The sequence below is a fragment of the Amyelois transitella genome, chromosome 11, assembly GCF_032362555.1.
Source record: "Amyelois transitella isolate CPQ chromosome 11, ilAmyTran1.1, whole genome shotgun sequence".
Classification (NCBI taxonomy): Eukaryota; Metazoa; Arthropoda; class Insecta; order Lepidoptera; family Pyralidae; genus Amyelois; species Amyelois transitella.
The window spans coordinates 2997952-3020590 of record NC_083514.1 but is presented as its reverse complement, the minus strand read 5'-3'; the positions used below and the strand labels follow the sequence as shown (position 1 = coordinate 3020590).

At 35.4% G+C, this 22639-nt stretch overlaps 3 protein-coding genes across 3 annotated transcripts in view; 1 reads left to right on the top strand and 2 right to left on the bottom strand.

Annotated features, from left to right (window-relative positions):
- Positions 1–65: 65 nt before the first annotated feature.
- LOC106135037 (85/88 kDa calcium-independent phospholipase A2) lies at positions 66–16456 on the bottom strand. The gene is made up of 16 exons (XM_060946675.1): positions 16139–16456; positions 15823–16030; positions 14692–14782; positions 13843–14010; positions 12050–12181; positions 11459–11627; positions 10538–10713; positions 9431–9696; positions 8103–8273; positions 6924–7192; positions 6116–6259; positions 5584–5716; positions 4798–4943; positions 4275–4390; positions 2891–3104; positions 66–2345 (listed from the first exon to the last, which is right to left on the bottom strand). Exons 1-16 carry the CDS (start codon positions 16149–16151, stop codon positions 2338–2340), a joined length of 2424 nt encoding a protein of 807 aa, XP_060802658.1. The 5' UTR covers positions 16152–16456; the 3' UTR covers positions 66–2337.
- A 1386-nt stretch (positions 16457–17842) lies between these two features.
- Positions 17843–21279, bottom strand: LOC106134950 (islet cell autoantigen 1). Its single transcript, XM_013335102.2, has 4 exons — positions 20677–21279; positions 20183–20422; positions 19538–19795; positions 17843–19101 (listed from the first exon to the last, which is right to left on the bottom strand). The coding sequence occupies exons 1-4, from the start codon at positions 21244–21246 to the stop codon at positions 18886–18888; spliced, it is 1284 nt and encodes a 427-aa protein (XP_013190556.2). The 5' UTR covers positions 21247–21279; the 3' UTR covers positions 17843–18885.
- An 830-nt stretch (positions 21280–22109) lies between these two features.
- LOC106135093 (cyclin-dependent kinase 14) overlaps positions 22110–22639 on the top strand; it is a 63367-nt gene continuing 62837 nt past the window's right edge. The window contains exon 1 of the mRNA XM_013335286.2: positions 22110–22323. Within this exon, the coding sequence (XP_013190740.1) occupies positions 22254–22323 (70 nt within the window). The 5' untranslated portion in view covers positions 22110–22253. The remainder of the gene's footprint in view (positions 22324–22639) is intronic.

The window sequence follows — 22639 nt, the reverse complement described above, 5'->3', positions numbered from 1 at the left end:
GTTTTCTCAAAGTCGATATGTAGGTAGGTAGTATAAAAACAAGAAAAATAAAAACAACAGTAAGCTAGGGTACTTACACATTTTTTATTAAATATTTCCTTTTCAAATAGAAATTGAACTGTAACATAACAGAAACAATATTCCCAGAGACAATTTTAGCAAAGGTTTGAAACTCTTCTCTACAATGTATGTAAACAAGTCCCGACATAAATCTATATCAAAAAGTGCGAAAAACAAAACCACATTTATTGTCGAACAACTAAATTGTTTGTACAACGAAATTTTAACAAAATCTTATTATTAAATTAAAAGAAACCAACCCGTTACAAACACATTCATTACATTCTAAGAAACTAGATAATGTCTCACAAATCATAATCTTAGTTAAAGCTACATTCCCACAACTTTACCGTCCATTCTTTTAAATCGTGTCCTGCCCCGTGTGTGATTTGACACTTGACAACTGTCAAAGTGACGCGATTTTTTTGACATTTCATGTTCTACCACTGCCATCTAGTAGCAAACAATAAAAATTCAAACAAAAAAAATCTAGTAGGTACTTCTTCGTCTTCGAATCAAGGTACATTTATTTACGCTAAATATTAAATCGATATACTTTGGTACGTATACACCATCGATATACCCAGAAACAACGTCCACATACAAATCTAATATGATTGATAAGTCATAGCCACACTATTGAAGATTTTTTCTTATAATCGCTCTTTCTGATCAACGAGTTTGAAAACCTTTCTAGCCCGATGCTCTAGCCAAATGTCAATCGACAAACGAAGCGACAGCCATAGACAAATTTATCTTTTAATAAGATATAATAAATTTATTTATTAGATGGAGGGATACCATACAATGCCAATATTTTTATTCTAGCTGCTACGCGGTATCGAATTGTATAATAATCTAAGCGTTAGAAGCTCGTAATATAGAGCGTTTGACATTTGGTTAAGGGTGCTGGCAATTCTTAGAATTCTATATAGAAAGGAATGCATCTTATAACCTTGACTATAGAGTACGCCTCTTTTATCCCCTCAAACATTGAAACTAGTTGTCTCTTTATCTAATATGCAAGTGTGGCCAAATTCATACAATGTTATTTTGTGACGTATATTCCATAAATAATTTAGTAATTCTAAGTATATTTTTATACATCTACTTTTACGATGTTGTAAACTATCAGAGTTATTTCATATGTGACCAAGCTCAAAATTTCGCTAAAATTGGTCGTTAAAAAGCAAGTCAAATTAATTGTACGATTACTATATGTGGTAGCTCTTTTTTAATAACTCTGCTTATGGTAACCTTTTATCATTTATTTAATTCACAAAATATGTGGAATGGTTTTATTATTAAATATCTCCAAAATATGTAAAAAATTGTGCGTTTCCTATACAATACACCAAATTTAAAAGCGTTTTATGGTCACAGAATTTCGAATAATATAAGTATCATATATCTATGCATAGTTTGCACACATGTCTGTAAAATAACGCACAAATATATTTCTCCATATTTAAATACGATGGCTTATATCTGCCGCGCCATTACAACTTGAAATTCATACATTACTTATATTATGCAATAATATTTGAATGTCATCGAATTAAAACCGCAACATAATTTCGAACATTGACATACCATAAGTTATTTAACGTAATCAGCTTCATATATTTATTTAAATCCTTTGTAAGGATTTCCAGATGCCTTATGCAGCAAATACATAAACATAACAACAATAAAAATCTCTGTAAATAATCTTAAATTCGCCTAGAATTTTTCATTTACTTAACAACAAATAATAAATAAATTAAAAAATAACCTGTTTACCAATTAGCAAAATAAATATTAATCCCTGCAATTATATAAATTCAACAATAAATATAATCTTTAATACATTTATTATCTCATTACAGCGGCCGTATCTCACTATATAATTTCATAAATCAACTTGACTCCGGAATTGGAGTGAAAAAAATTTAATTGAAATGAGGCGGTTAACATTTTCTGCCACTAGAGGTCGCTATTATCAACTGATACCGTTTAATACAAAAGGCGCACCCCGGGCTCTTCTCCAGAGTGGTGAAGTTGTGACCAGGAGCAACGGCATGTTTAATACAAAAATTTGTATTTATAAGATACCATTGCATTTGAAAAATCCAATTCTGGAACTCAGTTAATGTAACTGTTTAACTTGCTTATTGATCTAAATTTAAAGCGTCATAGCTTACTGTTTATTCTTTGCGAGTCGACAAAGAATATTTTTGCTTTGCTTCGATTGAATAAATACTTACCACCGGGTAATTAGACTAGTTGTTTTATGATCTATTTATCTGAAAGAAGAAAAAAAATATAAATAATACTATATACTATATATAAGAACAATTCTAGGAGCTATTTTTTTGAGAGTGGCTAGATGTAGGAGTTGGTAGAACATTACGTGACAAAGCGACCAGCTCCTTAACCTCATCTAACCTCTTCCACATTAAGGAGTGCGCCTTTCACAGCATCACCACGAGTTTCTCGTCTGATCTCTCATTCATAAATAACGTCATCTCTATTAATAGCTACTTTCGAGCAACATATAGGTAAGACAACATTCACCATACTCCAGAAAAATCAATCACCGTCCTCCAGTCAGTTGACCATGCTTCTTCATCCCTTTTAAAGACCTATGAGCAAGACCTAGGAGTTGGTAAGACATATAAGAGCATACTAGTTTACATGCTCCCTGGGAAGCAGCCACCTACAAATTAGACCAGATCAAGTAACTAACAACACACCTGAGAGCATGACAGTGACCAGCTCCCAATTATTTAAATCATCTTCGGTTAGTAACTACCTTCCAGAAAGATGTAGAAGTAAGTAAGTCAATTACCTGATATCAACAAGGAGACCAGCTCCTTGACCTCGTCCCGTCTCTCCCACATGAAGGAGTGCGCCTCCCACAGCATCACCACGAGCTTCTCGTCCGATCTCTCGTCCATCGCGACATCTTTCGAGATCTGTGGCGAGAACCGGAAGTAGTGGACGCCGGTGGAGCTACACCATGCGCGGGCGCGTTCCACTACTCGGCCGTCAGATTGGGTCGCCTGAAAATTAAAAAAATATCTTTCTAAATTTAAGAGCTAACTCTTGTCGGTAGAGTTAAGTGGAGCTTCCTCCATTCATCTCTTTTCTTTGAATTTTTTTTTTATTTATTGGTATATAAAAATATTCTTGGTGTTTCTCTTCCTCTCTTTCCATTAATTGCTCTTTCTACTTTTGTTTTGATAAATTCGTCATTTCGGATTAAATGGCCTACCATTTTCCTTCTATCGTTTCTAAAATAGTTTTTCTTCTTTTACGAGAAGATTCTTTTTTATAAGTAACAAAATAAGGGAATGCCAAGGTAGGGGGTTGTGCGTGTCTAGAAAAGTATCAAAAGGAACGATGGAAGCCTATGGGCACGTTAGGTCCCTATTACCGTAACTGATAAAATCCATTTACTTGTATGTCCCTTTTCTTGAATGTCACTCAATCCCCCAATGTCTACTTCTCAGAAAGCAAACATTTAAGTACCTTGGAATGAGTTTATTTTTTATCATAAAAATCCTTTTACCTACATAAACATATCTTAAAAATATCGAGGTCTTTATGGTGAAAGGTCTAGTCAAGAGGAAGACGATTGTATGAAATAATAAGAAAAGAATATAAGTCCATTTTGGCTGGTAGGCGGCCAATACTGGAAGAGTTTCTTCAGCTGATGCATCTTCTCTTACCAGTAGTCGATTTGTTTGGGCGAAGTACCCACACCATTTTGAGGAGGATGTCTATTTTGAGAGCGTTTCGTTCTGTTCTTTAAAGGGATTATGTGTCAGTTTTGAATAGCGTTCCATTCTGTTCTTTGAAAGGGACGCTCACCACAAAGGGGTTAAGGGCTTATATAGTTTGAAGCTTGTAGCTTTTTGAAAAATACTAATATATTAGATATAACTTACGCTTAATTTATTGAAATGTAAATACATACATACATAAAATCACGCCTCTTTCCCGGAGGGGTAGGCAAAGACTACCTCTTTCCACTTGCCACGATCTCTGCATACTGATCATTCATAACTCTCTTCATGCAAGCTCGGCGGTTTCGGGTACTCTTGACCTGACCCTTTACCAGGACGAAATGTAAATAGACGCGAAAAAGTCTCGGCAAATGCCATTTTTCAGAAAAATAAATTGATTTTAATTTTGAAAGCGAATAAACTTGTCGTGGTATATTATTTTACCTGGTCCACTAGCAGGCCGCCGATGGCAGACAGTCCCCACGCCAGCCGCGCGGTGTCCCACAAACTCTCCGGCTTGAACACGTCGAAATCTTTTATTTTCGTCACTGGTATTACACCTGAATGTAGATAGCAATCGATGTCAGTTAAAAATTATTCGGATTAAACGATCCAAATGAGCATTGGTGTGGGAAGAAGTACTATATGTATAGTAGTATAATATTTTGAGCGATGAGGAAGCAATCTCAATCCTATTAGTAAGCCATAACGCTGAAAGTGGCTGAATGATGGGTCAGTCACAATAAAAACACGGATTTTCAGATCGTTCAAGGCGTATCTTGTCTGGTCGTCATCTTCTCAGTCAAATCGATAGTCCTTTTTTTCCTAATATGTCAGTCAGTTTCGTCTAAAAATTTCGTCAAAAAAGAAATCATCTAAAAACATCAACTTAGTACCTGGGAGTTTCATATTATTACCTAACATCATAATGCGAGGTAGCTTGAACAAATACTGTTCAATAATTTACCTGTACCACAAGAGACGACCACTTTCAAATTGGCTTTTTTCGCTTCCTCGTGTTGTCCCGTGGCCGTCAACGCCAAATGTACTTCTGCGAGTTCCGTTAGCGCGTCCAATGTCGGGTTATTGCCCATTAGACCACCGTCTAAGTATCTGAAAATTTTATAATGTGAGCGACGTTAATTTTTAACAGGCAATGTATTTTCCATTGTCAATACAGGGTGACTTTTAATTCAACTACATAAATTTAACTGTTAAGTGTACTCATCTAACGGATATTTAAAAACGTTAAAAGAAAAATATCGGTTCATATTTCAGAAAGTACGAAAAAAATTAAAGTATCAAAATCCACGATCCTAAATACGTAATATCACCCCGGCCGGCGGAAAAGCGACGCGTAAGATTCAGAGGTCAACGACACAATTCATTCAGCTGAGCGATCTCGACAACTCTGTACTTTACTTGATCTTGATACTAGAAAAATAATTTATTTTTCAGACATTTATTAACATGTTTAGTTTTAATTTCTTTATGTAGTATTGGTCTTTAATAAAGCGTGTGACGTAGTTTTTGAGGGTTTTTTAAACGTAAAAATGATGACGTTTAATTTAAATAAAAATAGGCTCAAACGGCTCAGAAGCACGGGTACAGTCTATGTTTAAAAGGATGCAGTTGTTTCAAATGTCACCCTGTATATAAATGGCCGTTTGATTGACATAACTCTCGGGGCTCGGAGTGCATGCATGGATGCAGATGCATATGCGGAGATGCATGCATGCATGGATGCAAGTACCTGCCGGACGCGCGGAAGTAGGAGGGCGCGGCGCCGCTGGCGCGCGCGGCCTGCCACACCAGCTGCTCGCGCGGCGGCGGCGGCGGCGGCAGCGACACCACCGACACCTGGTCCGCCGCCTCCGTTCGCGGGCCTGACCACAATAAAAAAAAAATATTCAAAAATTCAAAATTTTCATTCATTACTAGTATAGGATACTATATATCGCTTAATGATTGTCAAAACGTATTATGGTTTAACAACATTGGTTGACGTCAAATAAATTACTTAAAACTATGTTTACTGCCGCTTCCGAGGCGTCAGTGCAGAAGAAGCGGTAACAAACTGTCTGTGATACCGGAGGTCCCGGGTTCGAATCCCGGCCAGAGCATAATCAGAACCGAACTTACTTCAAAACTCAATCTGTGTTATTTGTCCCGTATATATTTATTTACACACTTCAAATGATTTTTCTGAGTTAAATGTACATTAGTTTCATTGCTAACCGATGCACCTATTACTTCTAGATTTTAAACAACCATGAAACACTCACTCAACGTCCCATTGTGCTGATCTAGAATCTCCTGCGCAGACTGGTAGTTTCTAAACACGTGAAGATCTACAGGTTTCCGGTCCGCTAGTACCGCCAACACACATAACTTTGGCTGTTTGATGTCCGACATTACTGTTTCTGTGCCTAAAAAGGGAAAAAAAAAAATCTTAAAAAATGTTTAGAAAAGTGAAGAACCTTATATCTTGAAACTGTCTTATTAGGAAAGGCTGCGCTGTGTCTTCATATATGTACGTACATACAAATATAATATCATACCTCTTTCCCGTAGGGGGTAGGCAGATACTAAAACTTTCCACTTGCCACGATTCATGTTAACTTTTTTCGCTCCATCCACATTCATACAATAGAATAGATTTACTTTCAAAATTGGACACAAGGTATCACTTATTGACGTCACATCACTTGAATCTAATTACAACTACTTCCTTATACCTATACATTTTCATGTGACCCTGTATTGAGGCTACTATTGGCCTGACTTTTTAGTACCTCTACAATTTACCTTGATCAAATTGTAGTTCATTTTAGCTCTCACCATCCAAAGTTTCCATGGCTTGGTAATCTTCAAAATTTCTGTACAGCTTCATTTCCTACATCCATCATAATAAGTTTCTACTAGATACACGTGCTTAAAACACTATTACATACATAAATAAATCACGCCTCTTTCCAGAGGGGTAGGCAGAGACCACATCTTTCCTCTTGCCACGATCCCTGCACACTTCTTTCCCTTCATCCACATTCAAACTGTTACAAGCGAAATTTATCAACAAGAACAAAAACTTACCTAAATTCTCTTTAAGCATATTCTCCAGAGCCTCCGAAGGGTACGGCCTCATGCCAACAAAGGCGTGTTCTTTCATACTGAAGTACAATCTTTGGCATTCCCTTAGTGTCTTCCCGCAGGATAAAGCTAACGCTATGATCCCTCCCGTACTGGTGCCCGCTACCCAGTCGAAACATTGTATGATAGGTCTGCCGACCGCTTCTTCAAGGTTTATCAGAGTTTGGATAAGAATTAGGCCTCTTATACCGCCTCCGTCAAGGCAGAGAAGTCTGCAAATAAGAATATTTGATAATTAGTGAAGAGCAATTGTTAGAGAATTGTTACTTATCTATAAAACAATATAAATTATAGATTAGTAACAATTAAAATTCACAATGATTAATCTTAGTGACCACGGATCATTGTAAAATGATTCTAAACGTCCGAGATAAAATAAAGGTACGTTACGTGCGCGTTTGATACCTATTTTATATATAAATAATATAATTATTTTATAAATAGTATAATGCAACGCGAATTTTTAAAATCATTTGTTTTTAATCGACATCGCAAAATGGAGAAACTTGCATATTCAGGCAACTGTATACGTATCCATGTTCTTAACTCGCAAAAACCAGAGCTTTTCAAAGACGCGACAAATCCTGGTTAAGGAAGGAAGGTGGGTAAGGATGTTATCTTGGTATTCTTGACTAAAAAAACAAATATTCTATCCTCCTCGTTATCATTCTAACTCCAACAGCCTTCCTGGTGGAATCTTTAGCCAAGGGTGAGGAACTTGGCCTCACCAACCTTCATACGGATGTTTTATATGACAGTCTCTGACTATGACTGTCTCTGTGGCGTAGTGGTAGTGCGCTAGTCTGTGACACCGGATACCCCGGGGTGGAATCCCGGCCAGGGCAAAATAAAAATAGAACTTTTCGTAATTGGCCTGGGTTTAGCATATGTATTTCCATAAGTATTTATAATTAAATATAGTACAGTTAAAATGTCGTGACACAAGTTTCGAACTATCTACAAGGCTAAATCAATCTGTGTAATTTGTCCCGTACATAGGCATTATTTACTATACTCTACATTCCAAGCTTCCTATTATACGCTATATTAGAGTTCACTGAACCCTGACTCTTAGCAGGAGGTAGATTACTACGCGTACGAACAGGTATAAACATATCTCACCTGGCCTTCCTCTCCTCGCCGTCGCTGGCCGCCCGCATGACGCCGGCCACAGACAACATATCGCTGACGGCCTTCCTGGCGGCCGCGCGGGCCACGGGCGGCGGCGGCACCCCGTTGTACTCCCCGCGGGTGGAGCACCCCGCCCGGCACCCAGACATATCTGTTGGGCATCTGAAACGTTAATGCCGTTACTAGCCGCCGCCCGCTGGTTGGATCGTGTGGGAATTTCGCATACGTACATATAATCACGACTAAATACATTGTGGGGTAGACAGAGTTTACGAATTGTGATTCAAATAGAGAACACTAGGATTCCTGTGTTTTGGATACCCAGCCTCTTTTTTTACGTCATATATGTTGCTTTATTAACGAATGCGATAATAACTTGACTGGAAATATTGAATTAAATAATAAATATTTATCTTATAATAAAAAAAGAATATCTAATAATAGACTTAAAATCTATCATCTAATTTCAAGTGATAAAGTGGTTCACACTTTCCATGATTATAAAGATTATATCAAGAGGTTTTAAATGAACTGAACTTGTTATTATCAAAGGATTTTTAAATTATATTTTCAACTAAACCAGCCTCAGGCACACGCATAAAAAAAAGTACAATTATTTAGCAACAACTTTATCTTTAAATATAGATAGAGTTGTGTTGTGTAAAGGTATATTATACCAAATTTCGCCAAAATGTATTGTTTGATAGACAATAATCATATGTCAGTAATTGGTGCAAATGGTTGCCACCTATTTTTATAGACCTATAAACTTTATTGTAACACTTCAATAGATTCCCAATAGTAATCACAACATTGTTTTCTTTTTAAACATACGTAGATGGCGCTAGTTTTAGAATTTCCCTTTTATAAATGTCATATTGACAACTAACTGGTAACTACTTCCAATAATACACCTAAATGTGGCAGCTCGCAATTTTTTTTATTTTGTCCCGAAATTTTCAGTTAAGTAGACGCGTAAACAATAATTTTACATTACAAAATGTACTACATACATACATACATATGGTAACGTCTATATCCCTTGCAGGGTAGACAGAGCCAACAGTCTTGAAAAAACTGAATGGCCACATTCAGCTATTTGGCTTAATGATAGGCTAATTGAGATTCAAATAGTGATAGGTTGTTAACCCATCGCCTAAAAAAGAATCCCAAGTTTGTAAGTCTACTTTTACGTTTGTCGCCTTTTACGACATCCATGGGAAAGAGATGGAGTGGTCCTATTCTTTTTTGTATTGGTGCTGGGAACCACACGGCACAAACTAAATGTACTAAATAATAATATTGATCACAAAACTAACCTCTTAGCGCCAACTGCGTGTAAAACATACAATATCTTGTCATAGTTACTGCTCGACAATTCTGCCGGCACACAATGCCTAGGCGTGTTTCCTTCATTGTTTTTCGCTTCTAACTTCGCTCCGAACACTATTAAAGCCTGGACTATTGCTATGTTCGTCTGTTTCACCGCCAAATGTAAGGGTGTATTGCCGTCCTTGTCGCCTAATGAATGCTCCGCCCCTTGGGATAGTAACGCGACTGCGCATTCGAGGCGCCCTCTTAGAACCTGTAACAAAAAAAGCGTTTATTTATTTTTGAAGATCTATCACAAAGGCCACGGGAAAAGGTAATATGTAATGCAATGTAAATAAAATTGGAACTCTTGTAAGGCTCATTTAAATGAAGCTTCTGTTACATGTTACTACTAGCTATAGAGCCAGTAGTATGTATCACGCCATAATAAGATTATGGCATGATATATGTATGCATGTATGTTTCTCACCATGGTATACAGCGCCATCCATTATAAAAACATATAAATGAGTGTGTTTCTCATCATCCATTTAAACGTGATCTTCGAGTCTTGTGAATGTCTACCAAGTAAGGAATAAAGACGATAGAGCGTTGCTTTTGCAAGTTGTAGGTACTCATTGCAGACTCGGAAAATGCATTCTAGTTCTAACAGCAATCGTTTAGCGATGCTAGTCTTTTCGTACCTGTCTCTGTGTTAATTTGGCTGTCATTGTTGAATGTGAAAATATATTTATCGTCTTGCTTTGATTTCCAATACCTTCTAAACTCTTAGTTAAGTCACGCTTAGCGGAGTGCATAAACTGTTAGAGTATTCAGCGAACTATAGTAGCCAGTAACCTTCAGTGATCTGGAGTAGTGTAGTGACCTACAAGATTTTCAATTTGGTTTATAGTGGTTTCTCGTCCAAATCCTTAATAGAGCATCTTAATGTTACCTTTGAGTCTTGTTGCAATTGTCCCCGCCTACTCCTCAGACAGAGCGAGGCGAAAGTCATTGGGGGGAGTCCTATGATCAGCAGTGGACGTCCTACGGTTGATATGATGATGACGATGTAGTTTCTCACCCAAATCTATCGAGAATTTCGGTTTTCTCACCATGATGTGCAGCGCCGTCCTCTCGTCGAAGTTGGCCGCGTTGATGTCGCAGTTCTTGTCCACCAGCGCTTCAATCACCTCCCTGGACACGGCCCAGTGCAGCGGGGTGCCGCCGTGCTTCATGTCCTGCTGGTGGAGCTTCGGCTGGTTGTCTTTCAGCAAGTCTCCCACTATCCCTGTGAAGAAAATACAATCGTATTGAGAAGTTCCAACGTTTTTTGTCGGTTTTTATGACTGGTATGTGATTTCTGCCAAGTTAACTTCAGCGCCTGCTAGCAACGTGCCTTAACGTAATCCGGAGCGTCAGCAAAACAAAACGTAAGTAGGGGAGTGTCCATTCTTCTAGTAAAAATAAACCCCTCAAAAATACAAGTCAAAGCGCCGGTCTGTTTAGAAAACACTAAATTAAGTGTCAGCAAAAGTTCTCTAACACAATCCCGAGCGTCAGCCAAACATGCTGTATACAATAGTGGAGTATAGCCCAGCTTATAACGACAAATAGCGAATATAACCCTCCTTTTAAAAAAAACATCGTGTAATATTGTGGACTAGCTGTTGCCCGCGACTTCGTCCGCGTAAATTTCGAATTTTTCCGCGTAAACTTATTTCCAGGCAAACTCATGCCTTGAGTTCATTCAAATAACGATAACTTTTTTTTAGTGAACCGATTTTGATGAAACAAACTTTAAATGTTTTCTGAGTTAAAACAAAGCAATTGGTAGAAGTTTTAAGTAAATCGGTTCAGTACTTTCGGAGATAAACGTGATCATACATACAGACAGACAGACAGACAAAAAATTTTAAAAAAATACTTTTCTTTCTATTATTCATTCAAAGTGTCTCTCTATCCATTTCAGTCAAATATATTAAATGTACAGACAAAATATTTTTACTGTTTTATTATATGTATAGATGATATACCTGGCAAAGCACTGGTGGTCCGTTTAGACGCCGCCAAGTTAACGTCCGCGCCTGCCAGCAATAGTGCTCTAACACAATCCGGAGCGTCGGCGAGACATGCTGTGTGTAGCGGGGTGTAGCCTTGCTTGTTGTACACGTTGAGACACGACGGGTCACTACTGGCCAGCATCTGTTATATATAATATTAATAAATTGTAAAAAAAAAAAACGCAAGACGTATAGTCCTCTTCTTCTTTCCTATTGACCACAAATTCGATACGAATGTTTTTTTTTTTTTAATTATTAGACAAAAGACGACCCTAAAAGATAACAAAATTTAATTAGATTTTTTTTTATATTTTAGGTACAGTTGCTTTTGTGTACGTGCTGTTTCGCACTTCCACTTTACTGTAATTCTATTAATATTGTTTTGTTAAGAGAAATAAAAAATCTTATTCAATTTATTGTACGTAATAATCAGTATAAATTAAAAAGTTTAATAAAGTAAAATCCATCCTTATAATATGTTCTCTTTATCCTTCCTTTAAAAAAACATTATCACTATAATTAAAATCGTTAATATGACAAATTGTCATAAAACACAAAACTCACATTAATAATTTCCTTGTTACTAGCGGCGGCATAGTGGAATACCGTGTTTCCGTCGTGGTCCAGAATGCTCAATGAGCATTTCAGTGATATAAGACTCTGCACCATCCGCACATTGCACGTTTGGACGGCCACCTGAAAATCCATATTTCTTGCATAATGTTGGGTATTCCATCGTATATATTATAATGAAAGCTGATTTACGAAACAAATATGTGTAATCATGGTGTAAATTGGATGGTTAGAAGGGGAAGACGACTGTACTTCGCTCATATCGGGACCAAAGATCATGTCAAAAGTAGCCTAAAATAAAAATATTTTTAATATATAATGGATATATAATGATGAACGTAAATGAAACGAAAAAAAAAAACGATTTGACGAAACTTCATAAATATAAATAAAAGTTTGGTGACCTATTATGTGCCAAAACAAAAGCTATATATCTTGTGGTTCTTTTTAAGAACCTTACAGCTTGGCTTGTATCAAATATCTCCATATTAAATTGACATAAGTTTGATTTCAATCTCTCTGCAAAGCAAGATGTGATCTAATGTGGTAAACACACGCTCAAATAATTTGTTTGTAAATATTTTGTTTAAGAATATAAAGAGAAATACATTAAACATGTATTCTCATTTGGCGTCATACGAAAATGAGTTAATGGTACGTCAAATAATAAAAAAAAAGATGTCACAATGCTTGCTCATTTGCGTAAATGAGATATTTTTCGTCACGTAATCCTCAGGGTCGCGTAAGATCTGTGATACAAAATTCTAACAATTTTATCTACAAGGCAAGAAAAACCAGAAATGTTATAAGTATCCTATAGTCTTTATTTAAGGTTAAAGTGGCTGTTTTTAATGACATTGCCGTAAAATTATAGACCGCTTAAAGACAAGTAATGTCCTTAATTTAGATCATTGAGAAAAGCCGGGAAAAGAGTTATTGCAACATCATCCTCTCAACGTAAGTCTCTGTTGTGGCTTCTTTCCGGGGACGAGCCCAAGATCTGCTTATTAGTATAAAAGGGAATTACACAAACAGGTTTTTACACATAGCGAATCCCGTCAGACGTTGCAGGGAAACCTAATACCTAGATTTAAAAATCATGGTTACACTTCCTTGCAATGTTTTATCCATCATGTATCGAAAAACTAACCTAATTATTTGTTCTACCTAATATTTATTTTAAAAAATTAAGCGTCATATCAAGACGTAAAAGCGTTTTAGATTAGAAGCCCTGGATCGATATTGACCTCGTAACCTGCCCGATAAGGAATAACGTAACATAGCTCTACTGAAATACACGCAACACCTTAATGGTAAAGTCAGCAGAACATCATACTTCAATAATTGTAAATTCGTTCTGTAAGTTTTATTTATTTATTGAGCCTCAAAATTACAATAGGTGGACTAAGAAGAAAGAAAGAGTTTTGAGGTAAGAAAGAGTGTGACGACTAAGGGATAGGCTTATAAACTTGGGATTCTTCTTTTCGGAATTCATTCTACGAGCAATGTTAACCTTTTTGATAGCTCGACGCCATTTTAAAGAATAAAATGATAAAACACCTCATCTTAAGTAATAATTTAAAAGAAATATATAATAGACTAGCTTTCGCACGCAGCTCCGCGTACTCCTATTATTACAAGCAAACTTTCGCATTTATACTATAGATAAGTTGTAATTTCAGTCAAAAATAGTTCTAATGATAACTGTACACGAAAAAAAAATACACGTACTTTGAACGGCATTAGTACACTAATCTAAAGATAACATACATAGATTGCGTTACCATAATCGGCGTGACTCCTGTGAAGGCGTCTTGATCATCTATGTGTTTCTGTACATCCGGATCGTTGAACAGCTCGTAAAGGCCGAAATGGGCAACTATATGGGCTATTGTCCACGACTGGTGTTCTGATAGCGTGTCGCAGAGTTTCTGTAGTGTTGGTATTGTACACTGAAAGTAATGAAATTTGCGTTTGAATCCAGTCATCTCATTCCGATGGATATCGATAAAGGCGAGTAAGGGAATAAGTACTTTCACCAGGTGCAAAAACAGCATTCCCAAAGAGGGTCACATTATGGATCAGGGGTAAAATCATGGTAAAAGTTAGGTATTAGATTTTTCCCTAGCTATTCATATATATAGAAAATTCTGCATCAGATATTACTGAATTTCTTATGTGAAACGAAAAACATAAAATAACCATCTTTAGAAAAATTATAAATTCACAAAAAATGTTCTTTAGATGTACAGTAATTAAACAAAGGGTGACTTGAATGTCAAGGATATTACATTTAAACAAATATTTAACAGTGTGAACATTAAGTTTCATTTTGGTACTTATTGTACAAAAACATTAACATTGCCTGTTTAATTTTAAAAATATATGTGTAACTATAAATTTATTCCATATACATACATACATACATAAAATCACACCTCTTTCCCGGAGGGGTAGGCAGAGACTACCTCTTTCCACTTGCCACGATCTCTGCATATTTCCTTCGCTTCATCCACATTCATAACTCTCTTCATGCAAGCTCGGCGGTTTCGGGTACTTTTGACCTGACCCTTTACCAGGACATCCTTAATTTGATCAAGATACGTTATTCCATATAAGTATATTAAACTTACCTCTTTAGTTACTTTGATGAATAACGGTATTTTCTCTTTGAAAGCTATAAATTTTTCCTCTGTTGTTTCTATACTTTCTGATCTGAATAAACTGGAAAGGAATTTATTGATCAAACTTGATGACTTAACTAACTATCATCATGATTCTTGTAATTGTATAAATATACCAAGGGAGGACTTTTTGGTCCGTCCATGACTAAAATTTCCCTAGTGGGATGGGGCCTGATGTCTGATCTCTTTGACCCTTTAATCAGGGAAAACTGTGTCACATTCAATTTAACCGAATGTGCAAGGTAAAACAATTTTTAAGCATTAGTTAGCATTTACATCTTGTCTCATAAATATGTAGTGATTAAATTTGTACAAACAGCTGAACATAAAGTATGCAAATGTAAGAGTATATGCATGCAGGTTTATTGATACTGGCTGTACATTATCATCAAGGGATTTGAATTAAACCTTACTCTCAAGTCACATACATTTCCCACTCATCTACTGACACTCAAGTCATATAATCATATAATATGAATATACATTTGAGAGCAAAAATATAATATAATGGGAATCACAAACTAGTCAACTATGTGTATTTGGAATATGACGTAAAAATGGCTTCCAATTGATCTTGTATTCTGAGCTCTGACACATTGCCAATACAAATGATTGTGACTCATCTATAAAAACAGTAGACAGTGGTTTATGATGTACATAATCTTTATGTATTATGATAACTGATATTTATTTTGTGCTAATTTCAAAATATGCTAAATGGACTTTGGTATCAATGTTTATAAGATAGTGGCATGATGGTGTTTAGTTAATTTGATAAATTTCTGTTTTTTTTTTTAAATTAAATAAATATGGTATGTTCATGTTTTTGTGCTACACTATTAGCAAAAAAAATTGTAAAAGTCAATCAAAATACAAGATCTGCATTTTGGATCTCTGAATCTCAGTTCCATAATCAAGTCATCTAGCAAAACATTCTTTTGAATGCCAGTTATATTATGGGGAATCCCCAGAAATAATAATACATTTAAAATTGCTGCTACCATGTTTAGGTATTATTATTTATTTACTATGACAAAAAAAGATGATCAAAGATTTAAATTTTTAGTTAATTTATTTTACCTGTACATCTGATGCAGGGTCTCTGTAAAAGGTTTCTGCAATATTATCTCATAATATTTGTCTTTAGGATTCTTGTTGTCGGATGGTATCTTTGGAGCATACAAAATCATAGCATCTTCTCTGTATCTTATTGGCCGAGAAATGTAGCTATCTGAACGCACTTCTAAGACTTTGTTCGGGGCCTCCTCAGCGCCGAGGAACCGAAATACTATTCAGGAAGAAATAATTATAAATAGATATATAGACAGGCTATAAATCAATAAATTTATTTGGTAGATAACTAAAGGTTATGCATAAATAAAGTATAGGTACTTACATGAATTAAGCATCTTGTTTAATAAATATTAGAGATCAGTTTGAACTCGCTTTTTAATACACTGCTTCAACACCCAAACGAAACATTTGAAATAAATGATGTAAATATGTAATCTCTCGAAAACGTTTACACGAAACACTAGACACTCAAAAAATCAATAAATTTAAATATTTTAGAGTTAGAACAATCCTTGTCGACGGTAATCTCCGATATATAGATCACAATGAAACCGTAAAGAAATCTTGGAAAACACGCAAGTTTAAGACAGAACAATTTGATCATCCGATCCGATGATCCGAGATTGAATTGGAATTGAATAAAATTGGACAATCTGTCAAAGCTCAAGTGTCATTACTTGACAGATATTTGATGACAGATTTTTTTCTTTTACAAAACGTGGGTAAGGACAATGGGCATGAGCGATACCGATTTATAGTTATGGTAAGACACCACCAGAATCGTGACCATAGGATGCACCTCGAGCTATTCCTCTCCCGAAAGGTGAGGATGCAACCAAATAATGTCCAATGCATACATTTATCAAGTACTCTGTGTGTATACCTACAGCTACAGCATAACAAGCACCCAAAGTATATCTATAAGATCAGATCAGAGAATTATGAATAACTACAAGTAGTTTTTGAAATAACGAAATCTTATAGGCTGACCCAAACATTTTTTTACTTGTACTTGGAGAATTTTGCGGAAAAAGCGATTTAAGGGACTTACATGTATGACCAATATAAGCCAAAAATCAGCTAAACTTACTTCTAAAACATCATAAGATACTTCAATATATATAAAAACAATTTCAAATAAAGACGATTAAGAAACGGCAGTAGAGAATTGGAAAATACAATCATATTATTTATTTTGTTAACCTCTCTGCACGTCATGTCTGCGCTAATCTTCGGAAGTTGAACTTGTATGTTATACTAGCTGTGCCCGCGACTTCGTCCGCGTGGAATAGTTATTTTGTCAGGCGGTCACGCGTATTAGAAAGAACGCTGGTTCGCCGTATTAAATGTTTCGCTGCAAATTGCTTATAACGACTATATCTCAAAACCTATTCGTCTGATTTATATACTGTAAATGGCAATTTTAGTCTACATGAAAAGCTGAAAGTAATAAACATATTTATTTGGATAAGGATTAATACTAAATTAAAGAAAATTGGTTTCAAAATAACTTATGTTTATAATGAAAAAATAATCTTAAAAAATGAACATAAAAGTGGTTATTGTAAGTAAACAATAAGAGATAGATGTATGCTCTCGCGGACTTTTTTGTGGCAAAAAATGAGTACTTCACATCTTTAGTACATTGTTTTACTATATCTTTGTTGGTTTGCGCAGCGTTCGCGTGGAAAGCTCGCAGATTGCCGACTCATTCAACTTTCACCTGCATTGTTGACGTTTCCCGTAGGAAATCCGGGATAAAATGTAGCCTATAGCCTTCCTCGATAAATAGACTAACAGTAAAAGAATTATTCAAATCGGTTCAGTAGTTTCTGAGATTAGCGCGTTTAAACAAACAAACAAACAAAACAAACTCTTCAGCTTTATAATATTAGTATAGATGAGTAAGTAGACAGAGAAATTGCAGTTCATAAATATTGTTTTAGATTTAACTTAATGGTTCTGAATCATTTACGACGTAGATATAAATAAAACATGGAAGTTATTTTTTGTTTTATTGGTTGAATACAATACATCAGTATTCAAAATGGAATGTACTCGTATATGTTATACATTTATATTATAAAATAACATGATACAATAAAATCTTAAAAGTAACCAAACATTTAATATATTTTATTAATTTCCACTGTAGAAATAAACATACAAAAATTAACAACAGAAACTACAAGGACTATACTACAAATACATTTTATATATTAATAAGACAGAACTAAGTATGTAGTTCATATAAAAAAAAATATTTTTGTACTTCTTTACTCAGATCTTTTGACTAGAATTTTAGGGGACATTTTATCGTAATTAATATATTTTATCATTTTTTTTTTTATAATAGATTTGAGTGCACTCGACCTCTATCTGCCTGGTAGTAGTGCCTCAAGATGAGGCCTAAGGTGGTGCATGCAAGCTCAAATAGTGCCTATTCATTCTTTTCTCTTAATCTTTGGTTTTCTTTACATTTAGTACGTAAATATTTATAATCTAATTCCTAAAGCTGTTTATGACAAGTCTAGAATGCAATAAAATTATTAGGCATATATTTCCGATACAGTACTTTTAAAGAATAATTTTTAAAACAACAATAACTTAATTATAGTGGGTAAATAATAAATTTATGGTCTTATTTAAACGATTCTCAACTTCCATTTCCTCAATATAATAATTATGACTATACTTAGGTGAAATCCAAAGTCATCTCAAAATCAAACTTATATTTATGGAAGTGGGTTTGTTTATATGTTTGACTGTTTGTTAAAACATTTGCCATTGTCTGGTAGATAATGCTTTTAGCATAAGTTCACTTGTTGCAGCTTTAAGGTTCAATCTTTAAATACAAATAATCATATCTCACATACACATCACAATGATCAGAACATGATGGTTTACAAATCATCAGCGGGGCAAGTATGGCATGCGCGACATCGTTTTTATCGCGCGATAAACGGCGTCGCGCATGCCATGTTAGACCCACTGGAAATATAAGGTAACCCATTGGATTTGCGTTACACAACGTGCAAAAGAAGTGGAGAGCAAAAGCTGGTGAACCAATTAAGCGGCATGGCTTTGATTTGTGTTTGATCCCAGCAGACTGTCAGGGTTTGCCAGAGGGTCCAATTCTGCAAACAGTTTGAACCACGCGGCTTTGTCCTCTTTCTTCGGGAGTGGTTTTGTAGCATTCTCTTGAGGTGAAGAAACTTTCTTCATGTTCATATTCAATGGTGCTATTGGGCTTTGGAACATATTCATAGGGTCAGTATTCAAATCCTGAAAATAGAAATGTCAGCATTAACTTTCATTTTCCTTCTTCTTCCTCCTGGCTTAAGTCCCAGTTGCATCCTCACCACTCTGGAGAGAAGCCCCGGGTATGCATTTAACTGTGGATCCTGGATCGGGTGAATCAGGTTTTTACACAAAGGGACTCCCATGTGACCTCCACAACCTTTTCAGGGGAACCCAACCAGTTTGGATTGATCATGGTTACACACAGTTGCCTGAATATGCAGGTAGTCTTACAATGTTTTTCGTCACAATAAGATGAACTTTAATTTCCCTATAGTTGTGTAACTGTAAAACCATTAACAAATCTATTATCAGAGGGTCTTTTCACAAAGCTTGACAAGGAATATGTCTACTCTTTTTGTCTACACACTTAAACTTAGCTTATGATGAATTTAAATTAACATCAAAAATATTAAATTACCTGTAACAACTGCGATGGCATAAATGATCCCATATTCAATGGGAGATCACCAGAATCCAATCGTAACCCGGCCAAATCCGAATTAACCATGGATGGTTCTGCAACTTGTTCAGAGCTGAGACAACTGGTGTCAATCAGGTTAGCTGATGTGGATGGATCAGGGGGACTGTCATTGGACGGTGCATTTTCATTGTTGGTTTTGTTTTCTCTGTGTTCTTTGGCATTTATATCAGTTGTATTGTCATCTTTATATTCATCCTGTAAAATAAATTTATCAGCTTTTATTTTATTTATTTATTTCTTTAAAGCTTATTCTATTCTTACAGATTTAACAATATAATAACCATCTTTATAGCATAATTCATCTAGTTAACATATTTTTGATGTTGGTATGAGTTTTTTTTATTATTGGAAATTTGTCTGTCAGCCTCAATTTGCCTGATGGTAAGCAGAATAAGGTCTAACATGGTAGACACAAGCTCAAATAAATAATCTCTCTTCACTCTTGCCTTGAATATTTCTAAGTTGTAGGCTGATGAGTCATATGAAATAGAATGAATAAAATAAAAAGTAATATTCTTTATCCCATATACATTCTCATGAGAGATATTTTAAAATATTGGTATAAAGAATGTTCTGGTATACCTTAAAAAATAACATTTGGTCTTTATCCACAGGCACAATTTCTTGCTTCGCTTCACCTTCTTCTAAAGTCTGGGATAATTCTTTCAAGATACAGAACTCGTACTGCGGCGCAGCATTCATTGTGTCAGCAGTAGCCACTAGTGTCTGAGACACTTTTGTAGCAAAGGTCACGAATGAACTTTGATAGTTAGATAGTACATGAGAAAACATGTTACATCTAGCTGCAGCCAAGAGGTCAATCTGAAATACAAAATGAAATAATTCAAAATAAATATATGTAAGTTTGGAAACAAAATCTTAATATAAGTTGAAGTAACCAAAATTTATTAGATTATAACAGAATAGTCGTACCATTGTGCATTACACTTAAAAACTAAAAATAAAGGTATTAGGTCAAACTGGTTATTTATTTTTATTATATATAAATATTAGGTATGTATACAATAACTAAAATCAAATGTAAGGATAACTGAAGGATATTTAATAATACACACCTTTTGCAAAACATCAAGTGTAAGCTTATCAAACAATTTTTTGCTCTCACGAACTTGTCGTTGTGCTTTACGGAAACTGTCAAGGCCGCGGCCGGTATCTGGGTCTAACTGGGCACTTGCTGATTTCATCCAACTAAGCGCAGCACGGTATTCAATGCGGGCTTTTTCCATAGCCGACACTGTTGCACGCATATCGCTAACGGCACGCCCTCTAAATGTCTCCACTTCATGATACAGCCTCAGTAACGGCCCACGCACTGATAAACGCTGTTGTCCACAATACGATATAGCTTTTCCGGCTGATATCATATGCTTCCCCGAAGCATCTGTACCTTTACCTGCATCTCGCAAAAACTTTCCCAAAGTATTCTCCTCTTGTGCCAAAACACATAAACGTTGTTGATATTGATCCAATATACGTTGCAATTGTAAGCAGCTGTCGGATATTGATCGAAATAACTCTAATTTTGCATCCAATTCAGCGTCGGATGAAACAATACACTCGTCTTCTTTAGTTCCAAGCTTTCTAAGTACAGTTTTCTTAGTTACCCAATATTGATGTTGCATCATGCTTATATTAATAGAGGCGTCCTTACTCTTTGTTCAAACTTTATTATATATTTATTGTAATTTATTGTAATGAGTAAATTGCAGCCGAGAAATAAAAGGAAACGATAAGAATGAACCACGAAGAAGTGACGCCATTAATTGAGAATGTCAAAGTACGTGACAGATGAGTGTTGACATGACAGTGACAGACTGCTGTAGTTTATGGTTTCATTTTTTTCTCTGCTCGCTCTTGAGGCTCGGTTAAGACTGTCACAGTCTTCTTTCCGTCTGTAGTGTGAGCACATCAATATCAAACTAGAAACAGCGCAGTTTGAAAGCGGGCCTTCACAAAATTTTAATACAAGGGACATTTCAGATTCGTCACACTGCGGCGCTGCGGCAGAGCATTTCAAGGTCTATGGCGAATGTTTTAATTTTCTGTGAATAGTTCGCAAAGTTGTATTGCAACTCGGTGCGGGTCTAATATGAGCGGTTTTATCAATAAATATAATAAAACAGTACAAATAAATATACTTTGAGTATATTTTCGAAAAAATAATTTAAAACTATGAAGAAATAGTAACTGAGCATGAATTTGATAAAGATGTTACCCGGACTAACACCAAAAGTAAGAAGAAGAAGTAACGTGAATAAATCGAATCAAGTAGATTGTTTTTTAAAACATAATAACTCCTTCATATTACAAATCTTATGCAGAAACGCTTCTGACGTTACGTCTTAACATGTGGTTAAGGCTCATCAGTCTTAAGTGTAGCACACTGGCTATGCCATCTGTACATTTCTTGTAATGTTTATAGTTCATGGCCTATATGGTTAAATCTAAGCCTTAGAATTACTGAAATAAAAAAAATGTCTATGGGTGATATTTACAACCGGAATGTGGAATGGCTGCCCATTTTAGCTTTATTTGCAATTAAACTGTGTTATTCGCGTTGTTTACTTACCAATATGCACAAACTGTTTAGGTGAGAGTGACTTTATATTATACGTTAAACAAAGTTAATACAATGTATTGCGCTAGTGATAAAACAATACCCGGAGTGTCATCGTCCCAGTCTTCCAAGAATGTCAAAGATGGTAAGTTTTTTAGTTGACGTTAAATTCTATTGTATGTACACATAATCCTGTTTCTTGGTTTGAAATCAAAAAGATTAGTTCTATTATACTCGCAGTATTCGACATACAAGAATAGTCCTCAAATATTTTTGTTGCCCTCCAATCAAAACTTTGAGAAGTTTTCCAAGTTCATGACAGGACTTTTTAACCGCTAGAATTAGGACTTTTTGTAGTTATGAAACCACTAGGTGTATAGGAATTATTATATTATTTGTATGAATTATTTTTTGATGTAAAAGAAGATAAAGTGACACAAATTAAAAAGGGAATGCTTAGA

Coding starts and splice junctions, on each gene's coding strand:
- LOC106135037 (XM_060946675.1), bottom strand. Junction 9,697..10,537: donor GGACGGCGCTGCACATCATG/GTGAGAAAACCG, acceptor TTTTTGTTACAG/GTTCTAAGAGGGCGCCTCGA. Junction 6,260..6,923: donor TATGCTTAAAGAGAATTTAG/GTAAGTTTTTGT, acceptor TTCCCTTTTTAG/GCACAGAAACAGTAATGTCG.
- LOC106134950 (XM_013335102.2), bottom strand. CDS start 21,246: ATGATGCAACATCAATATTGGGTAACTAAGAAAACTGTACTTAGAAAG. Junction 19,796..20,182: donor ACCAAATGTTATTTTTTAAG/GTATACCAGAAC, acceptor TTTATTTTACAG/GATGAATATAAAGATGACAA. Junction 19,102..19,537: donor TGCCATCGCAGTTGTTACAG/GTAATTTAATAT, acceptor TTCTATTTTCAG/GATTTGAATACTGACCCTAT.